Source organism: Plectropomus leopardus, chromosome 19 (assembly GCF_026936395.1).
Source record: "Plectropomus leopardus strain MGB_pleo_1.0 chromosome 19, ASM2693639v1, whole genome shotgun sequence".
Lineage (NCBI taxonomy): Eukaryota > Metazoa > Chordata > Actinopteri > Perciformes > Serranidae > Plectropomus > Plectropomus leopardus.
This window is the reverse complement of record NC_142194.1, coordinates 21,421,661-21,439,496: the sequence shown is the minus strand read 5'-3', so window position 1 is coordinate 21,439,496 and position 17,836 is coordinate 21,421,661. Positions and strand designations below refer to the sequence as shown.

The following is a 17,836-nucleotide window of genomic DNA, read 5'->3' as shown; positions in this document are numbered from 1 at the left end:
AAATTGAATTAAAGAAATCAAATTAAAAATTGAATTAAAGAAATGAAACATGCCTTCTGAAAAAAAATAAGCAACAAAAGAGAACTTGCCAGAAAAAATGGCTAAAAAGATATAAAGAAAAAAAAACTGCCAAAACATTGAATGAAATAAAAAACCATGCACTCCAAACCCACAGGCCCGCTGGTTTTGGAAGACATATTTTGTTAAAAAATTAAAATCAGGCATGTTTTCTTTAAAAATCAGCTATGAAACAAATAGGAACATAAACATTAAATTTGTATGCCCATCCTCTAAGCATAAAAAAAAAGTACCTCCCCAGTGCTTAGAATTATTTGATATGCTTCCTCCTTTTCGCACCATCCCCTCCCCTCCCCTGTCATAAATAACAAACAGTCCCTAAGGCTGTTGCATACATCCACTGTAAATGATTGTAAATAGAAACACACTCCTGCTTCTCTCTGGAGAAAAATTGTGAGAATGTTGTCTAGAAACCACGCAAAACCAAAACCAGGAGTAGAAGGAAGAACAAACTATCGCCATAAGAGACAAGAAATGCCAAGAAAAAAGGCAACTGTGGCCAGAAGCCGAGCGGAGCTGAGAGAAGGGCGATTGCTGCAATCAGAAGGGTGGAAAACAAAACTCCTTCTCTGTATTTGTGAGTCGTTCCAGGCTGGTAATTCGCAGACAGGCACAGGATCTGTCGGAGCGAGAGCCCAGCATCGTGACGCATTTTGCCCAGCCACATGTCCCCTATCCATGGGCCAGCGCCCAGCAGGATGGGGGGTTGGTAGGGACGGGGGCTGTGAGCCTGTCCACCAGTGTGTGTGTGCTCGGTGTTTGTGTGTGTCCATATGTATGAGGGTGAGCGGCGGGAAGGCTGCCAATGTGTCCCTACCTCCTCGGGGCAGGGTGGCAAGCGAGCCAGGCCATACTGAGGCCCGCAGGCGAGAGAGCAAGGAAGAGGTGGTGATGGGTGTGTGGAGGGGTGGCACGGATGGTGCACACGGGGACGGGGGGAGGCGGGGAGGTTCACAAATGCGCCCCCACCATGAGCTCTCCCTGCCTGTGACTTTACATTGCTGGTGGCATCAGACGGCTTGCCAAGCAAATCTGCTGCCTGCCTCCGGGCCGCGTGAACCGCAGACCTCAGAGAATATATATGGACATGTGTCGCTGTCCATATGCATGTGTTTGCAATACGAGTAAGTTTTATCCATTAGGCTACTTTTAGCCTTAATTTACTACTTCTATTTACATCTATTTAGACTTATCTGCTTGCTTGCTATCTAGTTTTACCCTTAATCACAGCCTGTTGTGTTCAGGTGTTACAGAAAGCTCTGTGAGCACGTGGATGTACATTTCAAAATCAAAACATAACTTTAAACTCACAGTTGTTGAACTACTCCACAATCTTTCCACATACTGCCCCGTTGGGTACAAGTACTCCTCGTTGGGAATCACTGTCATACCCCATGAGAGGAGAGCTGTGAATACTATTAGAGCCCCGCTGGAACACTGTTGGGAAGTGGCAGGAATGTATACACTATTACTGTCAGCGACACGGGAGATTAGAGCTCCATTTTGCCATTAGAAACAGAATAAAAGGAAAACTGCGTGACAATAGCTGCAGATTACAGAGGATTTCACACATCGTAACACGGCTACATGCTACGGGGCCTCAATAGCTTCACAATGCTGAGATTCAGCCTGCTTCGATGTATAGACAGTGAGCTTGTTATTGTTAAAAAGAACGTAGCTGTTTTTCCTGCGATGGCGCATATAAGCATGCATGCATCGAGTGCCTCTCAAAACTGTAACGCATCCAGAATTACAAACAAAACCCCTCAACTTGAGAGCTGTGTTTAGAGATATCTTTGTTAATAATTAACTTTTTGTGTGAATTCATATTCATACAGAAAATAATCCCAATATTTGCAAAAGCCTTGACTCATTAATTTGAATAGTCGATTAAGGAGAGTCAGTGTAGCAGTTAATTAGAAACCAGCGGTGATAACCACCTGTTCAAACATACAGATGGGAAGTCTGTCTGCTTATCCCATGACTGCCTGTGACTGCTGTATCACAACAGATAGTCAAATTTAAGGGCCTCTTTATTATTTATGAGAAGGGCTGTTGTGGTGCAAAAAGGGGGAGAAATGTCAAATATTTTTTAAGCACTGGTGAGGGATTTTTTAAATTGTGGCTCAAGGGAGGAACATAAACTTTATATGGTTGTCATTTGTATTAATTTTACCAATTTATTAAAAAAAAAAAAAAAGCAACAAAAAAACATACTGGTTTTATTTTTTAAAGAAAACAACAGAATTTTTTTTTTCTCAAATCATTTTGCAGATTTAATGTTATTTTAAATGAAATGTTTTCTTTAAAAATGTTTGGTGATTTTTTTTCACCAAATATTTTGGCGGAATTTTAAAGAACACATGCCGCGGGTTAGGAGGGCATATATATATATATATATATATATATATATATATATATATATATACATGTACACATTTATTTTTCTTAAATGACACTATTTATCATAGCCAGAAACAGTGAAAAAAGAAATTATTATTATTGTCCTTGAACACATTATGTGGGATGAATGCTTCCTTAAAAACAAAAAAAAAAAAAAAACCCAAACACTGAAATCACTTCCTCTTGTGTCTTATTTAAAATTGGCCAAAAATAATGCATCCAGCATGCACTTTCCTCAAGTCACTCGGGGAGGCTTAAGGAGAAAGATTTTGAGCTTCACCCCTCTCTGATGCATAAAAAACAGTCCCTCAATGACTCTAAAATAGATGAAGACACATGGATGTTATGTTGCTCATCACACTCTGGATTTCTCTGAAACACACCACAGGTTATGTGCATGTATGATGTAACAGACTCGGGCTAACGTGCACAAACACACACAGTCACAGACGTAATTACCTGTCAAATGCAAGACTTCCTGGGAGTAAATGAAGTGATTAATATTCGGTGGGGGAGGAGGTGGGGTTCGGCTGATTAGATGTTAAGATATTCACTGTCCCTATTGCTTCTCTTATTATAGCACCACAATGACAAGATGGGAAATTACACGCTGGGTGATGCAAAACACTGTGGACAGAAAAGGACGTGTGGCTGCTCTCTCTGCACGTCAAAAACACTTTGATTTCTTTAAATTTCCACAAAATGAGTGCTTGTTCCAATTTATTTCCACAAAGAAGCTAATGCTCAGTAACGGCAGCAGCTCGGGGTCGACTTTTGCGGAATTACAGAAGGAAAAATCAACTTTCTTCTCACGTTTTCCTATTTCTCTCTTCTCGTTTTGCTTTTTTTCTGTCTCCCAGGCTGTGCTGACACCTCTCTGGCCGGCCTCCCTCTGTGTCTAAACTGAGTGGATGTCTGCCGTTGGTCGATGCCTGCCGGCTGTGTGGCCCCAGAGCCTAATAAACAGGAATCTAATGGCGTCCCTGGGCTGCTGAGGGGCCTCACATTAAGATAATTAGGTAGAGAGAGGGTGCAGGAATTAGGCCCTGGAGAGCAGGAGGAGACACTTTCTGAGACTTTTTGCCTTGTTGCTCACTGTAGCCTGATTTCAGTTTATTTTTTATATGGTAGGAATGATGAAAGAGCTCGTGTGGCGCCAAATAACTGTGGCAAGATGTTCCTACCCTCATTTCAACCAAACCAGAGATGAAATGAACTAGACTCAATATATTGCACATTTATGTATTCCAATTATAATTATTTATTTATTTATTTATTTGTTTTTATTAAGATGGGTGGAAACCGGATCACCCGGAGAAAACCCAAAATAAAAATTAATAATTAATTAATAACGTTTTAGAAAGAAATAGCCAAATAAAGGTTTTTGGTGTGGGATGAAACCGGAGCACCCGGAGAAAACCCAAAATAAAAATTAATAATTAATTAATAACGTTTTAGAAAGAAACAGCCAAATTAAGGTTTTTGGTGTGGGATGAAACCGGAGCACCCGGAGAAAACCCAAAATATAAATTAACAAATAACTACTAATGTTTTAAAAAGAATAGTCAAATTAAGGTTTTTGGTGTGGGATGAAACCCGAGCACCCGGAGAAAACCCTAGTTAGAGGTGTCACTCTGTGTCCAAAACTCTGAGGGACGTGATTTGGTCTTGTAGGGCAGTCTGTTGATGTCTGATGCCATCAATCTTTGCCCTTCTCACCGCACACTTGCCCTCTAGAGTTTGTTCTCTCTCCAATTGTTTGTTAAGTTCCTGGAGTTCTTTTTGAAGGGCGTTATTCTGCCTGGTCATAGTCTTTTTCACCGCTTTCAGGGAATTATACGTGTCGGCCAACACTCTTTCACCTTGGAGGGTGTTGTGAAGCTCCTGAACCTGGAGATGAAGAGTGCCAATATCCTGGCTCAGGGCTTCATTTTCGTGAGTGACCTTGTTGATTTGTTCTTTAAGAGCCTGTTCTTTAAAGAACTTCTTCTTCAGTTCCTGGCATTGTCTCTGCAGAGCGTTGTTCTGGTTGGTAAGAACGTTTTTCTCTGCCATCAGGGATTTGTACCAGTCCTTGAGAGTAACCTGAGTTCTGAGGTTGTCATTCAAAGACTGGATTTCCTGAGTAGCTTCGTTGTTTAGGAGGTTCAAGGTATCAATCTGTTCCCTCAGCAGGTTGCACTTTTGCCTCCAGTCTTCCTCACTGAGAAGCTTCCTGTGGACCTCAAAACAGGTTTCACTCAAGTGCCTGTTTTGTGCTCGCAGGGCTTTCTCTTCAGCCTCCAGTAGAAGAAAATTTAGCTTGAATTGTCTACTGGTCTGGAGCTGGTCATTCGCGGTGTTAATTTGTTGTGTCAGATCTCTGTTTTGTGTCCTCAGGTTTTCTAAGCGCACCAATGTTTGCCTGTGCGCAGTCTCCCAGATCTTTAAATCATCAGATTTTTTGTTGAGATCTTGGAGTTCCTGCTGCAAGGTGTCATTTTGATGGCTTATCTCATCTGCTGAAGCACTGATTGCATCAATGTCTCCCTGCAAAGATTCTTTATTCTCGACCTCTGTCTTCAAATTCTGAATCTCCTGTCGCAAAGCCTCATTTCGCCGGCAAGCCTCCTCTTTCTCGGCCTTTGCGACATTGGAAGATTCAACCAGAGGTCGGACATGTTCGTGTCTCTCCTTGAGTTGGAGGACTTCTCTTTGCAGGTTGGCATTTTGCAGATGCACTTCATCTGTTGATACTTTCATTTCCTCGTACATTGTCTGAGTGACTGTTTCATTCTGGAGCGCTTCGCGGCGCTTCAGAATTTCCAGTTGCAAAGCTTCGTTTTTCCGGCAAACAGCTTCTTTTTCAGCTTTAGCAACATAGTAGCAGTGACTCAGACCTTGCAAATGCCGATGTCTCTCCTGGAGCTGATGGATTTCATTTTTCAGGTGATCGTGGCGCTTCTTTTCTTCCTCTACCTCTTGTTTCATCGCAGTTGACTTGTGTTCTAAAAGTGACTCATTTTGCAGTTCTTCTTGCAGTTCTTCTTGCAGTTTCCGCATTTCGCTCATGAGTTTTTCATTTTCGTCTCTTGCAAATGTATAGTCTTCGTCCGTCACATTTAAGTTGTCTTGCCTTTCCCTGAGGTCCTGAAGTTCCCGTTTCAGACTCTGACAGCGATGGATCATTTCATCATTTGATGCTTTTGTTTCTTTGTATAAAGCATCAAGTGTTTCCTGGTTTTTCACCTTATCAGTTAGTGTCCTAACTTCTCTCTGGAGGGAAACACAATTGTCATAGGCAGCTTTTTCCTCTGCCTTCAGTGCCTGGAATCTGTCTCCCCAACCTGTGCACCTGACCTGCCTCTTTATATTACTAATACGGAGGTGCATGGCCCTAAGCAGTTGGGTGAGTGCCTGTAGGCTCTCACATGGCTCATCATGGTTGAAGGCCTGGTTCATAACCTGCTCCAGGTTGCACTCCATATCTTACAGAAAAATTTTGCTCTTTTGAATGATGTTGGTGTTAAAAAAAAAAGTCCCTGGGACAGAGAAATACAGCAACAAGCTGTATTGTCAGTGTTCAAGGGATAACCAACTTAAATACTGATGGGGAAAAATGTCCCTGTTTACCAGATAAATACAGTAAAAAAACTGTAGTGTTGTGTTGGAGAGATGGACACCAATGCTGCAGTGAACACAAATCCTGATGAAATGTGCTATCAACCTGCAACAGTGAGCTTTAACCAAAAATCTTCCCTTAGAATGCTTTTCAAAACCAAAGCACAGAACCACTTTATGACACGTCGTGTTCTAGAACACAATTACATCATAAAGCTGCAGTACATGTAAACAGTAGGCAGCTGTTGCCTCGGCAACAGTGAAGTGAGTTGCATTGTGGGAAATGTAGGCAAGGAAAGGGATGTAGTCAATAGAGTGTGTCAAAGATCTTCAAGAGACTAATTTTATAATGGGTGACACTTTTCTGAAGGGTCACATTTCTGATGGACTGTAAAGGGTTTTGTCACTTGAAAATAAACATGTTGTTTGTTAGGATGGAACATATAAATAAGGTCATGATCCGTTTTTTATTTTAATTCAAAGAAGATAAATAACATTTAATGTATTTGTCAGAGGCTATTGAGACGAACTAAAAAACCTTTAATGTACAGTGTTATGAGCAGACAGATGTTGATGAAGGAAAAAGTGAATAATGTCAAATAGTGCAGACAAGTGTATTTATTTTAGTCTCTTAACCCTTTGAAACCCGAACAAAATGGTGCAATTTTTTTCAGAAAGATGGAAATAAAGCAATGAGCAACACAACAACAAATCACCGAAAAATTTGCAATATATTCGTTAAAACTTCCAAAAAAAGTTACCTCAAATCGGAAAAAACAAACAGGAAATTACCATGAATAAAAGTGCTACAAAAAAAAAAAAAAAGAACGTCGTGAATTTAACATCACGCAGATCAGGATACAATACACTCTTATACATTTACAACATCTAATCAAATGAAAAATGAACAATTAACAAGCTTCTTTCAAGGAATGGATGCTTGGATACTAGAATGGATACTATGTCCATTGTTTTCCACGTATTCCACTAGAAATACTACTATTAATAATGTAATACTAGAAAGTATTACAATGTTTCAACATTTTAGGTAAATCTTTAAACCTTTTAACTTGACCAGAATTGTCATACATAACATGTATTATGTTGAAGTAAATATATATCCCGATTGAGTTATTATTAAATTCCTCTTAAATTTCATTTAAAGTTGCTGTCAAAAAAAGTCTTAAATCTAAATTTCTTTAAGCTGTAGGAATACTGTCATCGCTTCTCATCATTTCTTCAACTTGGGCAGAGTCCCAGCAGCAGTGGTTGCCATCTAACGGCAAGCCATTAATCTCACACCAAACAAAACGTCTCAACTCTGTTAAACACCGTTAGGTACCATTAGCCATGTGATACTAACAGTTAGTCCTGTCACTGTATGCCTCTGTCCTACAGCAGTAGTCTCATGATAAATGAGAGGCTGAATGAATCAATACGCTGCATCTAGCTCTACAATGACATGAGATTTCACCAGTTTTAAAAAGTCAACTTTGTGGCAAAGTTGCAGTTATTGGGCAAAATTTTAAGGCCAGGAAAAATTCACGAGGATAGGCTGATATTGCATTAATTGTTGCAATCGCAACATCATTAAAATCCTAGATGTACTGACTACAGCTTTCACTTCTGATGCTTAGAGCAGTCATCTTGGATTTTGGGATCTGGGTTGGTCAGGTTCCTCTGACTTTTTGAGTCTGAAATCTATCTTCGGCAGCTTCTTAAATGTGTTCCAGTGTGTTCGGTGGCAATTAAGAAAGTTAATGTTCATTATGAGCAAAGGATCTTTTAGTGGCATGTTTGTCTTGATTGACAGGTGTCTCAGAAAATAACTCAGTTGTGGTGGTTGTGTGGAGAGAGACATCTCTCTTTGTTGCATGCAACTTCCATTACGTTACCTGCCAGTGGGCAGTATTTATTGGTCTGGTGCAGCGCTGAGCATTCTGGTAGTTGTAGGTTTTCAACCCTTTTCTCTGTTTTCTTTGGTCACGTAGCACCAATTTCAAAAGTATTTCCGCTGCATAGACATCCCAGGTAAATGAAAAGATCATCTTTCCAGCAGTGAAATTCTTCAAGTGTGTGTATGAAAATGGACATTGAATTCATTTTAGTACTGCATGAAATCAATAAACAAATGGAACAAAACAAACATTTTTGCTCAACAATCTGGATGAAAGAAAACTAGCTGTAGATATAGCACAAGCGTTGCTGTCGCTCCGACGTGCTCTGAAAGACAAACTCAAGGATGGAACTTCGACTTCACCTGCTTTCTCTCGTCGTTTGAACACGAGGACAGAAGCTGAGCTTCAAACGGAGCGGCTGCCGGAGTGACGCCTCCCAGATAACTACCTCCAGCTCTGTCATTTTCTCACTGGCAGCCTCTCTCTTTGCCTGTTTCTACACTGTGTGTGTGTGTGTGTGTGTGTGTGTGTGTGTGTGTGTGTGTGTGTGTGTGGGTTCATGAGCTGGAGCTCCTCTTTCCGCTCTGACACTCTGCAATCAGATGTGACACACTGAAGCCTCAGATGACAGCTGGGAAGACAAGGTCACACAGTCACCTACTTTTAACGAAGGATATGCACAGCTCCTTTTGACAGGCCAACACACACACCTTCACACACACACTTGCACAGTCACCAGGCAGAGCAGGAGTATTTTGCAGACAGGGCCTTTCCTCGTGCCTGTGCAATCTCTGAAGCAATTACCTATTAAATTTTCATCCTTCCCATCTCTGAATGTTTAGGGAAAGATTATAACTGCTGCAGAGGTAATTAAGCCTGCAAACGGTGAATTGAGTTGTGAATACAGAGTAATGTGTGTGTGGCTGTGTGTGGTTTTGTCTTAATAAAACTAATAGAGCAGCCCACCTCAAGCTCTTTAGTGTGATACCAAAAAAGACAGTTACAGGACTGAGAAATACAGTATTGGTCTGGAGGAATTGTTCAGTGTAATAATTCACAGGGATAGATACTGTTTTCCAATAAAATTCTGCCACTAACTTCTTCATTTGATTATACAAGCGAGTGTGGCAACAAAGAGATTAGCTGCTGCTGCTGCTTGTCAGTTACACTTAAGAGACTCTCGGGACTTCTGGTGCTCAAAAACTGGAGCGAAAGTTGCCCTGAATTCAGCAGTAATGGCTCAAAGATGTCACGGCATTTCAGATATTTTCAGAGATGGTTGCTTCCATCAGTCTGGATGTTGCCACTAAGACGGTTATACTTAGCTTATGGCCCATGGCCAAATCTGGCCCCTGATAGAATACCAGGTGGCTTCCCAACCATTTTCTAATTCACAATAAAAAATAAAGTGATTCACACTGGAAATTGTTTTTGTAGGCGCTACTTTTAGTATACCTAAGATGCCAAAGTGCATAAAACAGCAAAAAGAAATGGAGCTTGTTTATCAAAACAAAATGGGCCAGTGGAGGACCCCAACAGAGGCCCTAGCTAAGCCCCTAATGTCCTAAAATCCTACAAAGTCCTAAAATCTTAGAAATCTTCTAAAATCAGAAATGCCCTAGAATCCTAACAATGTCCTAAAATCCCACAAAGGTCATAAAATCCAACAAATGTCCTAAAATCCCAGAAATATCCAAAAACCCCAGAACTGTCCTAAAATCCTAGAAAGGTCCTAAAATCCCAGAACTGTCACAAAATCACAGAAATTTCCTCAAGTCTGAGAAATGTCCTAAAATCCTAAAAAAATGTTCGAAAATCTGAGAAATGTCCTAAAAACCTAGAAATGTCCTGAAATCCCAGACCCGTCCATAAGTCGTTGAAACATTGTGAAATCCCAGAAATGTCTTGATGTCTTTGAAATGTCCTATAATCCTAGAAACGTATAGGGCAACTGCAACTGGCCCCTAGTCTCCTGTCAATCTGCAAAAGTGGCCCTCAAGCAAAGCAAGCTGAGTATCCTTATACTAAGATCTTTAAACGTTGTGCCATTCCTTCTCCATCCAACTGATCTGGCTTTCTTTGTCCCTCCCTTCTTTGTCTCTTCAGTTCTTTGATGCTGGAAGTGAGGAGAAGTGGGATTTTTCAGCCTTTTAAGGATGCAAACAAAGTCTCTTGGTTTGGAGATGACATGAAAGGCTGCCAGCAGGCCGGACCACCCGGGGACCGGTGGTTCTGGCTGGTTCTGGTTCACAAAGCAACCAAAGTGTTTGTTCTTAGTATGCAGTAGGTTGCAGGAGGGGGCCTCGTGGGTATGCACAGGGGCCTATAAACATAACAAATACAACCTTGGGCTTTTGTTTTAATGATTTAAGCTTCCTTGATATCAATATTGCAACGATAAAAATAACGCTAAAGATAAATATTCATCAATAATTTGGATACAGTGACTACATGGTTAAAGGTAATGATACGGAAAATATCATGTTTTGGTTTAAAATACCCCATTTTATGGCACAATCCCTGCCGATGGATCGCTGCAGACACCCACGATGCGAGCCTAAAAAGTTTATGGTAAAACACAGTAAGGTTGTGACAAAGCTGGAGAGAGTTGGAGACAGAGTTGGAGCTTATAAAGCCGATGGAGAAAAAAATGACTTATCGCTAAAAGCACTGTTGGATCTTGTAAAAGCAGATAGAAGAACAGTGTTTCCTCTACACTCATTTAGGAGTGGCGGCCCGACACCCGCCGCTAAATCCTACCCGTCGCTCCTTCAAATGTCGTTTTTTTTTTTTTTTTTTAAATTGCAAATACACCACCACCACATCACAGCACAGTCCTGCACTGCGTTGGGTGTCGCGAGTGCTGAGGCAGATAACTATCTTGCTCCGTATCTACTCTTTGGGGTAGATACCACCGCCCCCTCCCACCCCCCAACACAACTAACTGGTGCCGACGTTAATTAGCTACTCCAGGCATCAGGTCGGAGAGTCAGAGGAGTGTCGGCTTGAAAATAGCGTGCAACTTACCGGAGAAAAGGTAGACTTATTAGCTTAAGAAAACTTATAATAGATTTTATTAGTTAAATAAACATTCGCAAAATATTGATGGCCAGCTAAGGTTACGTAGCTTAAGTTAATTGGGCCCGGTGCCAACTCAACTCAGTGTCGCTAATGTGAGTAAACTAATTGATAGCATTAAGCGATATACACGCCATGATGTAACTGCTGACTGCATTTTCAGATGAGCTTGTTCAAATATTTTTCAAAGAAGAGAAAGACACCTGATGAGGATGGCGCTAGTCAGGTATCATTAGCCTTTTTACTGACTCAAATTATGATGGTTAGGTAAAAAAATATGTTCACACTTGTAATCAAATGTGACGTGAGTGTAAATTATCTAACGTTAATGTTTTATATGATCGTATAAGACAAGTAACAGACAGGGAGGAGCAGTGGAACAAAGTGAAGGAGAGCAGAGTACAGGAGGGGGAGTGCCGAGTGAAGGAGCAGGAGAGCAAAGTGATGGTGCAGGAGAGAGAGATGAGAGGAGAGGAGAAAAACATAAAGGGAAACACAGGCTATCAGGCTGGGACCCTAAATGGGTTGAAAAAAATAAATAAATAAATAAATAAATTATTGTTTCTATTTGTAGGTGAAGACTGACTTGAGAAACAGGCTGCAGGGGGATCACCTTGCAGCATGTATGCTGCTGAGCATCAACGGGCCACCTCTTGGGGAATTTCCGTACAACAGAGCCTTAGAGCTGTTCTACAAAAAAACAAGAAAAATCCATTGTTCTGAGCCTGGGTGCAAACTTTGCTACTGATTACAGCCCCATCAAGAAATTATTATTTATTGTTTTTATTATTTTATTGTTGAATTTTTGTTATTATTTTTTATTTTTACATTCAGCCTTTAAAAAGCGTCATATGTTTACGCCGCCACAGCTCCCCGGAGAGCCTGCCCCCGCTGCTGAAAAAAATTCTAGAGGAAACACTGGAAGAAAAACAACTGAAAAACAACTGGTCACTACAAAACACCCACATTTGGAGCCTAAAAAGTTGACAGGAAAGAACTGATCGGTCGCTACACAACACCCACGTTTGGAGCCTAAAAAGTGGATAGAAAAACACTGACCGGTTGCAGCAAAACACCTATGTGTAGTGCTTAGAAAGCGGATGGAAAAAACTGACCGGTCGATTCAAAAAACATTTGGTGAAACAAGAAACAGATGCCACAAAACGCCCTCGTTTGGAGCCTAAAAAGCCAATGGAGATAAATCAACAGGTTGCTACAAAACACCCACATTTTGAGCCTAAGAAGTCGATGGAAACGTACTGCCAGGACATTACAAACACCCATGTTTAGAGTCTAAAAAGCTGATGAAACACCTATGTTTTGAGTCTGTGTAAAACTCACCAACAAGTCGTTACAAAACACCCATGTTTGGAGCTTAGAAAGCCAATGGGAAAAATGCAAATGCTTCACTACAAAACACCTACAGACATTTGCAGACTAAAAGTGGATAGGAACAAAAAACGGAGAGAAACACCTATGTTTGGAGCCTAATAAGCTAATGGAAACGTAGCTAGGACTCCCTAAAGCACAACAGTTTCGTTGGTCTGGACAATATTGCACAAGATATCCAGATATCCATCTCATATCACCATACTGATATAATAATATATTGCCCAGCCCTACTTTGGCACTCCTTTGGTGCATGTGATAATAATTACAAATGATCAGGGTGCAGCAAAGCATGAATTGGGAATAGGAGTTTGCTTGTTTTTCTCCACCTCTGTTGACAAATGCATTGAGTGTTTGCCAGGGAGACCATATGAATGATAAAGCAGCGGTGGTCATCAGACAAATATGTAGCTGACATTCACACAAGACCCAGAGGAATTTTCTCCTCCTATATAAGCAGTCAGAAACCCGCCAGACCAGATGCATTAATGCCAGTAATTGGGCAATCTAGCCATAAGCTATAATCAATATGTAGTTAGTACTAAAAATAGATTTTCCAGCACAGCAAACTCCCTTTGTGCACACATACGGTGGCCCTTTTAACCCAAGCACTCATCTAACATTCACCTTCTCTCTTCACTTTTCCTCATCTGTCCTTTACAACCACAGCAGCGCTCTCAATAAAAAATCATCTTGCCCTTTTCAGTCAATTTATCTTCCGTTAATCACTTATAACAAGAATAACATGTCCACATCCAGCAAATCCATATCTAATTCCTCTCCCCTCCAACTGTGGCCCCCGTGATGAATCGTCTCCCTTTACGGCGGAGGGACCCATAAACCAATCAGGTGGCAGTCAGGGAGGATCCCACCAGATCACAGAGGTTAATAACATTCCACATGATTACCCATAACCCCGAGGATTAAAAGGTTCGGGGGAGCCAGTTCCACATTGCAAATAATAATCGCTATTTCACAGCAGCGTCCTCCTGGGCTTGCAGGTGAAAGGCCGCTACGCTATCTCATCTCTCCCACAGTGGGGACGGGAAAAAAAGACTCAAGCGGACCCCTACACCCACTGAAACACCTACTGTTATTCATCTCTTTTCATAGGAGCACAGATCCCCCCCCCCTCCCCCGCATTTCTCTGTGATACCAAACCATATTAATGAATGCAACCTTTCTTTCCCCTTTTCCATGAGATGTGCTCTCATCATGATGTTGATGGTGCCTGTGGGCGTAGTGCTTCATGCTGAGTAGGGTTATGTCACCTTGTCGTTAGCCAGCTGAGCTGTTGTAGGATTACATATTTATCTCGTTCTCGCAAATAGACATAGTTACTCAACCCCCTCCCCCACCACCACCATACATGAACACCTCCCGTCTTCCTGTCTGTTATACCACTCAGGAAAGGAGCGCCCTGAAATCTCTAAATGTCGTGCTCATGGGTCATGGTTTAAGCTTTATTGTGTGTGTAAAACATCCAAACATTAACCTGCAGGGAAAAATTACGAAATGCTACATTTTCACCAAATTAGGAAGCATACCTGTAACTTGCAAGACATTGTTGTTCTTTATTTGCATTGGAAAACTGTAAAGATGATTTTCCACTTTTTTACCATTGTAGGTTTCCAACAGGTGCTTCAGTATGATCATATCCCTTGTTTAGAGCCTAAATAGTTGCTACAAAACACCACTGTTTGGAACCTAGAAAGCTGCCAAAAGAAAACATTGATAGGCCACTACAAAACACCCAAGTTTGGAACCTAAAAACTAAAAAGCCAGTTGAAACAAACCAACAGGTTGCTACAAAACACCTATGTGTTTTGTAAAAACACATCAACAGGTTACTAGAAAACACCCATGTTTGGAGCCTAAAAGCTCCCTGAAAAAACCTGATGGGTCGTTACAAGACAAAGACTTTTGGAGCCAAAAACGACTGCCAGAACAAAGACAGGCTGTTACAAAACACCCTGTATGAAGCCTATAAAGCCGATGGAAATGCACCAAGAGGTCGCTACAAAAGACCTGTGCTTGAAGGCTTCAAACCAGATGGAAAAAAACGTTTAAAAAACACAGGACGATGCAAAACACCCACATTTGGACCCTGAAAAGCCAGTGGAAAAAACCTGATCAGTTGCTACAAACCACCTGCATTTAGAGCAGGTCACTACAAAACATCTGTTTGTCGCCTAAAAAGCTGATGGAAACACACCAACAGATCACTATAAAAGGTATACATTTTGAGTCTGAAAATGGAATGGAAACGGAGCAATGATTCCCTAAAACACAACTGGTTTTGTTGGTCCCGAACAGCCATAAACTTTCTGCAGATCACCTCTGCTTTTTTATGGTTACAGCTTTCCAACGTGTGCTCCAGTGCGCTCCTTCCATAACCTTTTTTTCTACTTTTTTTATGCGCTGGCATCCGATCACTTGTATAGTTTGTTGCGCAAATTCAGGAAGGGGATTTAATATCATGAAGGAAAAATTGATATTGTAACATCTCTAGAAAACTGCAAAATAACCTCATCCAACAATTCTTTTCACTTTTCCTGAAACTAGGACTTTCAAACCAAACACCAGATTAAAACACTGGCTGAAATGGATTTCTTTTCTCTTTGCTGTGCACCAGAGGAATGAAACACAGTCAGAAAGGCGAGATGCAGCCTGTTTGATGTGCCATTTCGACTGAGCTTTCAGCTGCAGTCAGATGGAATCGTACAGGCTGCCATTCATGTATAGCTCGATAGTAACGGTCCTCTAACGAGAGCAGCGTGTTCAGCCGTTGAAACAAACTCATCTCAGATCTGCTTTTTGTTTTGGCACAAGGAACGTGATGCAACTTTGAGTTATAATGCCGTGTGCATCGTACGCTCGGGTCTCGTATTTGAGTGTGTGTTTTTGTGTGGATTCATCTGTTTGATCTTAAAACACAAAGAAGCTGGGTACTGTAGCAGCCCACGGGACGCAACAGAAATAGATGGCATTCATACGCTCTGTATTCCACCACCACCACCACCCTTCAAACTCGCAGCCCCCTACACAAACACCATCACCAGCACTTACTTCCTCACACACACACTCCCACTTCCCCTTTTCTCTCTCTCATTATATCATGTGGGCACAAACCAAAATAAAACAGTGAATAACGGTTTTGAAAAGCTGCAGAGAAAAGGCAGGCAGATATTCTCTTTCGAGCGTGTTATGAAATGGATGGATATCTGGCCGTGGCGAGATAAAACAAAACCCAATGCTGTCATTTGAAACAAAACAGGAACAGGCCTGCAGGGATGTGTGTGTGTGTGTGTATCTTTGAGGATTTTCTGACTACGCACCATCAGCCTGATATGAGTTGAGCCCAGCTGGGATGAGTGACTCCTTACATCACTCCAGATGACTTCATGAGGCCAAGCTGGACACATTTAAGCATCATTTTTTGCTGACACACACCCCACCCACACTTCTATACACTGCTCTGAGTTAGACAGTTAATAAGCAACACTCACGGAGGTTTGTGGCCCTGGAAACAAAGTGCTGCGAATGCATCCCGAGGGCCTCCTCCCCGCGAAACTGCTCACCTGGACACCCGCCCTGCAGCACGCTGGCGACGGCCCTGTCAGACATACACAGAAAGAGGGGAGGAGGAGAGAGAGGCGGTGATGGATGCAGACATGTGCATAACATGGTTAATTTAATTATTCAGTTGGGCTACCCTGAATCTTTTCATGAAGGTGCAGCCAAGTGCAAAAATGTGCTGATGAATGGGAGAGATTGCACAAACACTCCTGCCTGTTAGCTGACACTATGAAGGTGTTTAAAAGCATTTTATCTCCAGCCACGCACACACACAAACACACGAACACACACGCACACAGAGTAGAGTGAAAGAAGCCGCCCCCGCCTGATGAGAGCAGAGTCCCAATGTAATGCCACAATGGATGGATTGAGTGGAGTGGAGGGAGCATATGCAGCTCTCTCCACAACACAGAAGATGACACAGTTGCCAAGGAACCGCAGTTCTGTGTGGGAAACCTAATATGCCCAATGCATTAGAAGCGCTGATTCCCATTGTGTGCACAGATGATGGAACAAGTTGCGCGCTCCAGATCACTGCGTGTAAACACTGAGAGGAGAGAGAGAGAGAGAGACTCACCTGGACATGTTCTCCCTCTGAGGCCGGTGCGCCTTCTCCAGCCCCAATTTGGTGAAAATCCCCACGAGAGCCATAATGGCCACTACTCCACAAATGATGTAAACAATTAAGTTCGTCTTGTCTTTGGTGCTGTCGTGCATCTTGTTCATTTTTTTGTACGGCGTCTGCCCAGTCTTCATCCACACTGGAGTGTCGTAGTTCTTGCAGGTGCTCTGGTCCAGCCGCGAGTGCTTGTAGGAGCAGCAGAAGCGGAAGCCACAGGTGCCGCAGCAGTATAGATAATTGCCCGTTTTGCAGATGAACGGCGGGTCCCATTGCCCCATCACGTCGTAGTAGCCCCGGCATTTGTCCTCCGTGTGCGGGGTCTCCTCGGACACGCTCTCCTCCTCCCTGGAGCCATTGGAGGTGGCGATCATAACGAATCCGCCGAGCAGCCCCGGCTCGCCGTCAGCCTTGCACACCAGAGCCATAAGTTTGAGCAACAAGAAGCCGAGGAGAAAGTATTTCCCTCTCATCGTGCCTTCCCCGTTCAACTTCAAGCGCAAACGAAAAGACTTGGAGAGAGGGAGAAGGGCGCGCGGTCATGATACACTGAAAAGTCCAGGAGCACACATCCAAATAGCGACGCACCGTCACCCGCGCCGACGAGCATCTTTATCAACATGTCATCATCCAGAAAGAAAAACGCGCGGAATAATAAAAAAAAATGACTTAATCGAAGCTCTCCAGCGCGCGCTCTTTGCTGCGCATCTCTTTTTCAGAAAGGCATTTGCAGTTTTTTTTTCAGGAGCGCATTACACATCCATCGGTGCGCTCTTACGCACGGGAGTAGGCAGAGACACAAGCCGCACCGAGGATGAGAGCGCAGTGAGCGAGTAGAAGAGCCGAGGGTGGGAGAGCCTGGTGCGCAAAAGGAGAGGAGGAGGAAAATACGGGGAGGGAGTGAGACTGCGAGGGCTGAGGAGAGAGAGAGAGGGGGAGAGAGAAAGAGAGAGAGAGAGAGGGAGGTAGCCTTTGTTGTGAAATATTCTGATAAAAGCCGGAATACGTACATCACCACTCGGTTTTGCCGTCGAGGAAAAGCGTGGGAGCCCCTTTTCTCCCCCTTTTTTCCACTTTGTTCATTTTCAGTAGTAGGTTGCCATTGTTTCAGAAATCACAAGTAGCTTAATGTGTGACAATAGGCACCGGCTGGCACAAAGCAGGGGACTCATTTCAGAAAAAAAGAGCTCTT

General features: G+C 42.5%; 1 protein-coding gene and 1 long non-coding RNA gene across 2 annotated transcripts in view; one reads left to right on the top strand and one right to left on the bottom strand.

Annotated features, from left to right (window-relative positions):
• The window catches only part of LOC148186357 (uncharacterized), a 104,297-nt gene extending 93,794 nt beyond the window's left edge, over positions 1-10,503 (top strand). Inside the window, exon 4 of the long non-coding RNA XR_015774969.1 lies at positions 10,086-10,503. This is a non-coding gene — a long non-coding RNA (uncharacterized LOC148186357). The remainder of the gene's footprint in view (positions 1-10,085) is intronic.
• Positions 1-17,525, bottom strand: part of shisa9a (shisa family member 9a) — a 71,284-nt gene extending 53,759 nt beyond the window's left edge. Inside the window, exons 1-2 of the mRNA XM_042507379.2 lie at positions 16,603-17,525; positions 15,956-16,062 (exon numbers count right to left, since the gene is read on the bottom strand). Of these exons, the coding sequence (XP_042363313.1) occupies positions 15,956-16,062; positions 16,603-17,117 (622 nt within the window). The 5' untranslated portion in view covers positions 17,118-17,525. The remainder of the gene's footprint in view (positions 1-15,955; positions 16,063-16,602) is intronic.
• Positions 17,526-17,836: the final 311 nt, after the last annotated feature.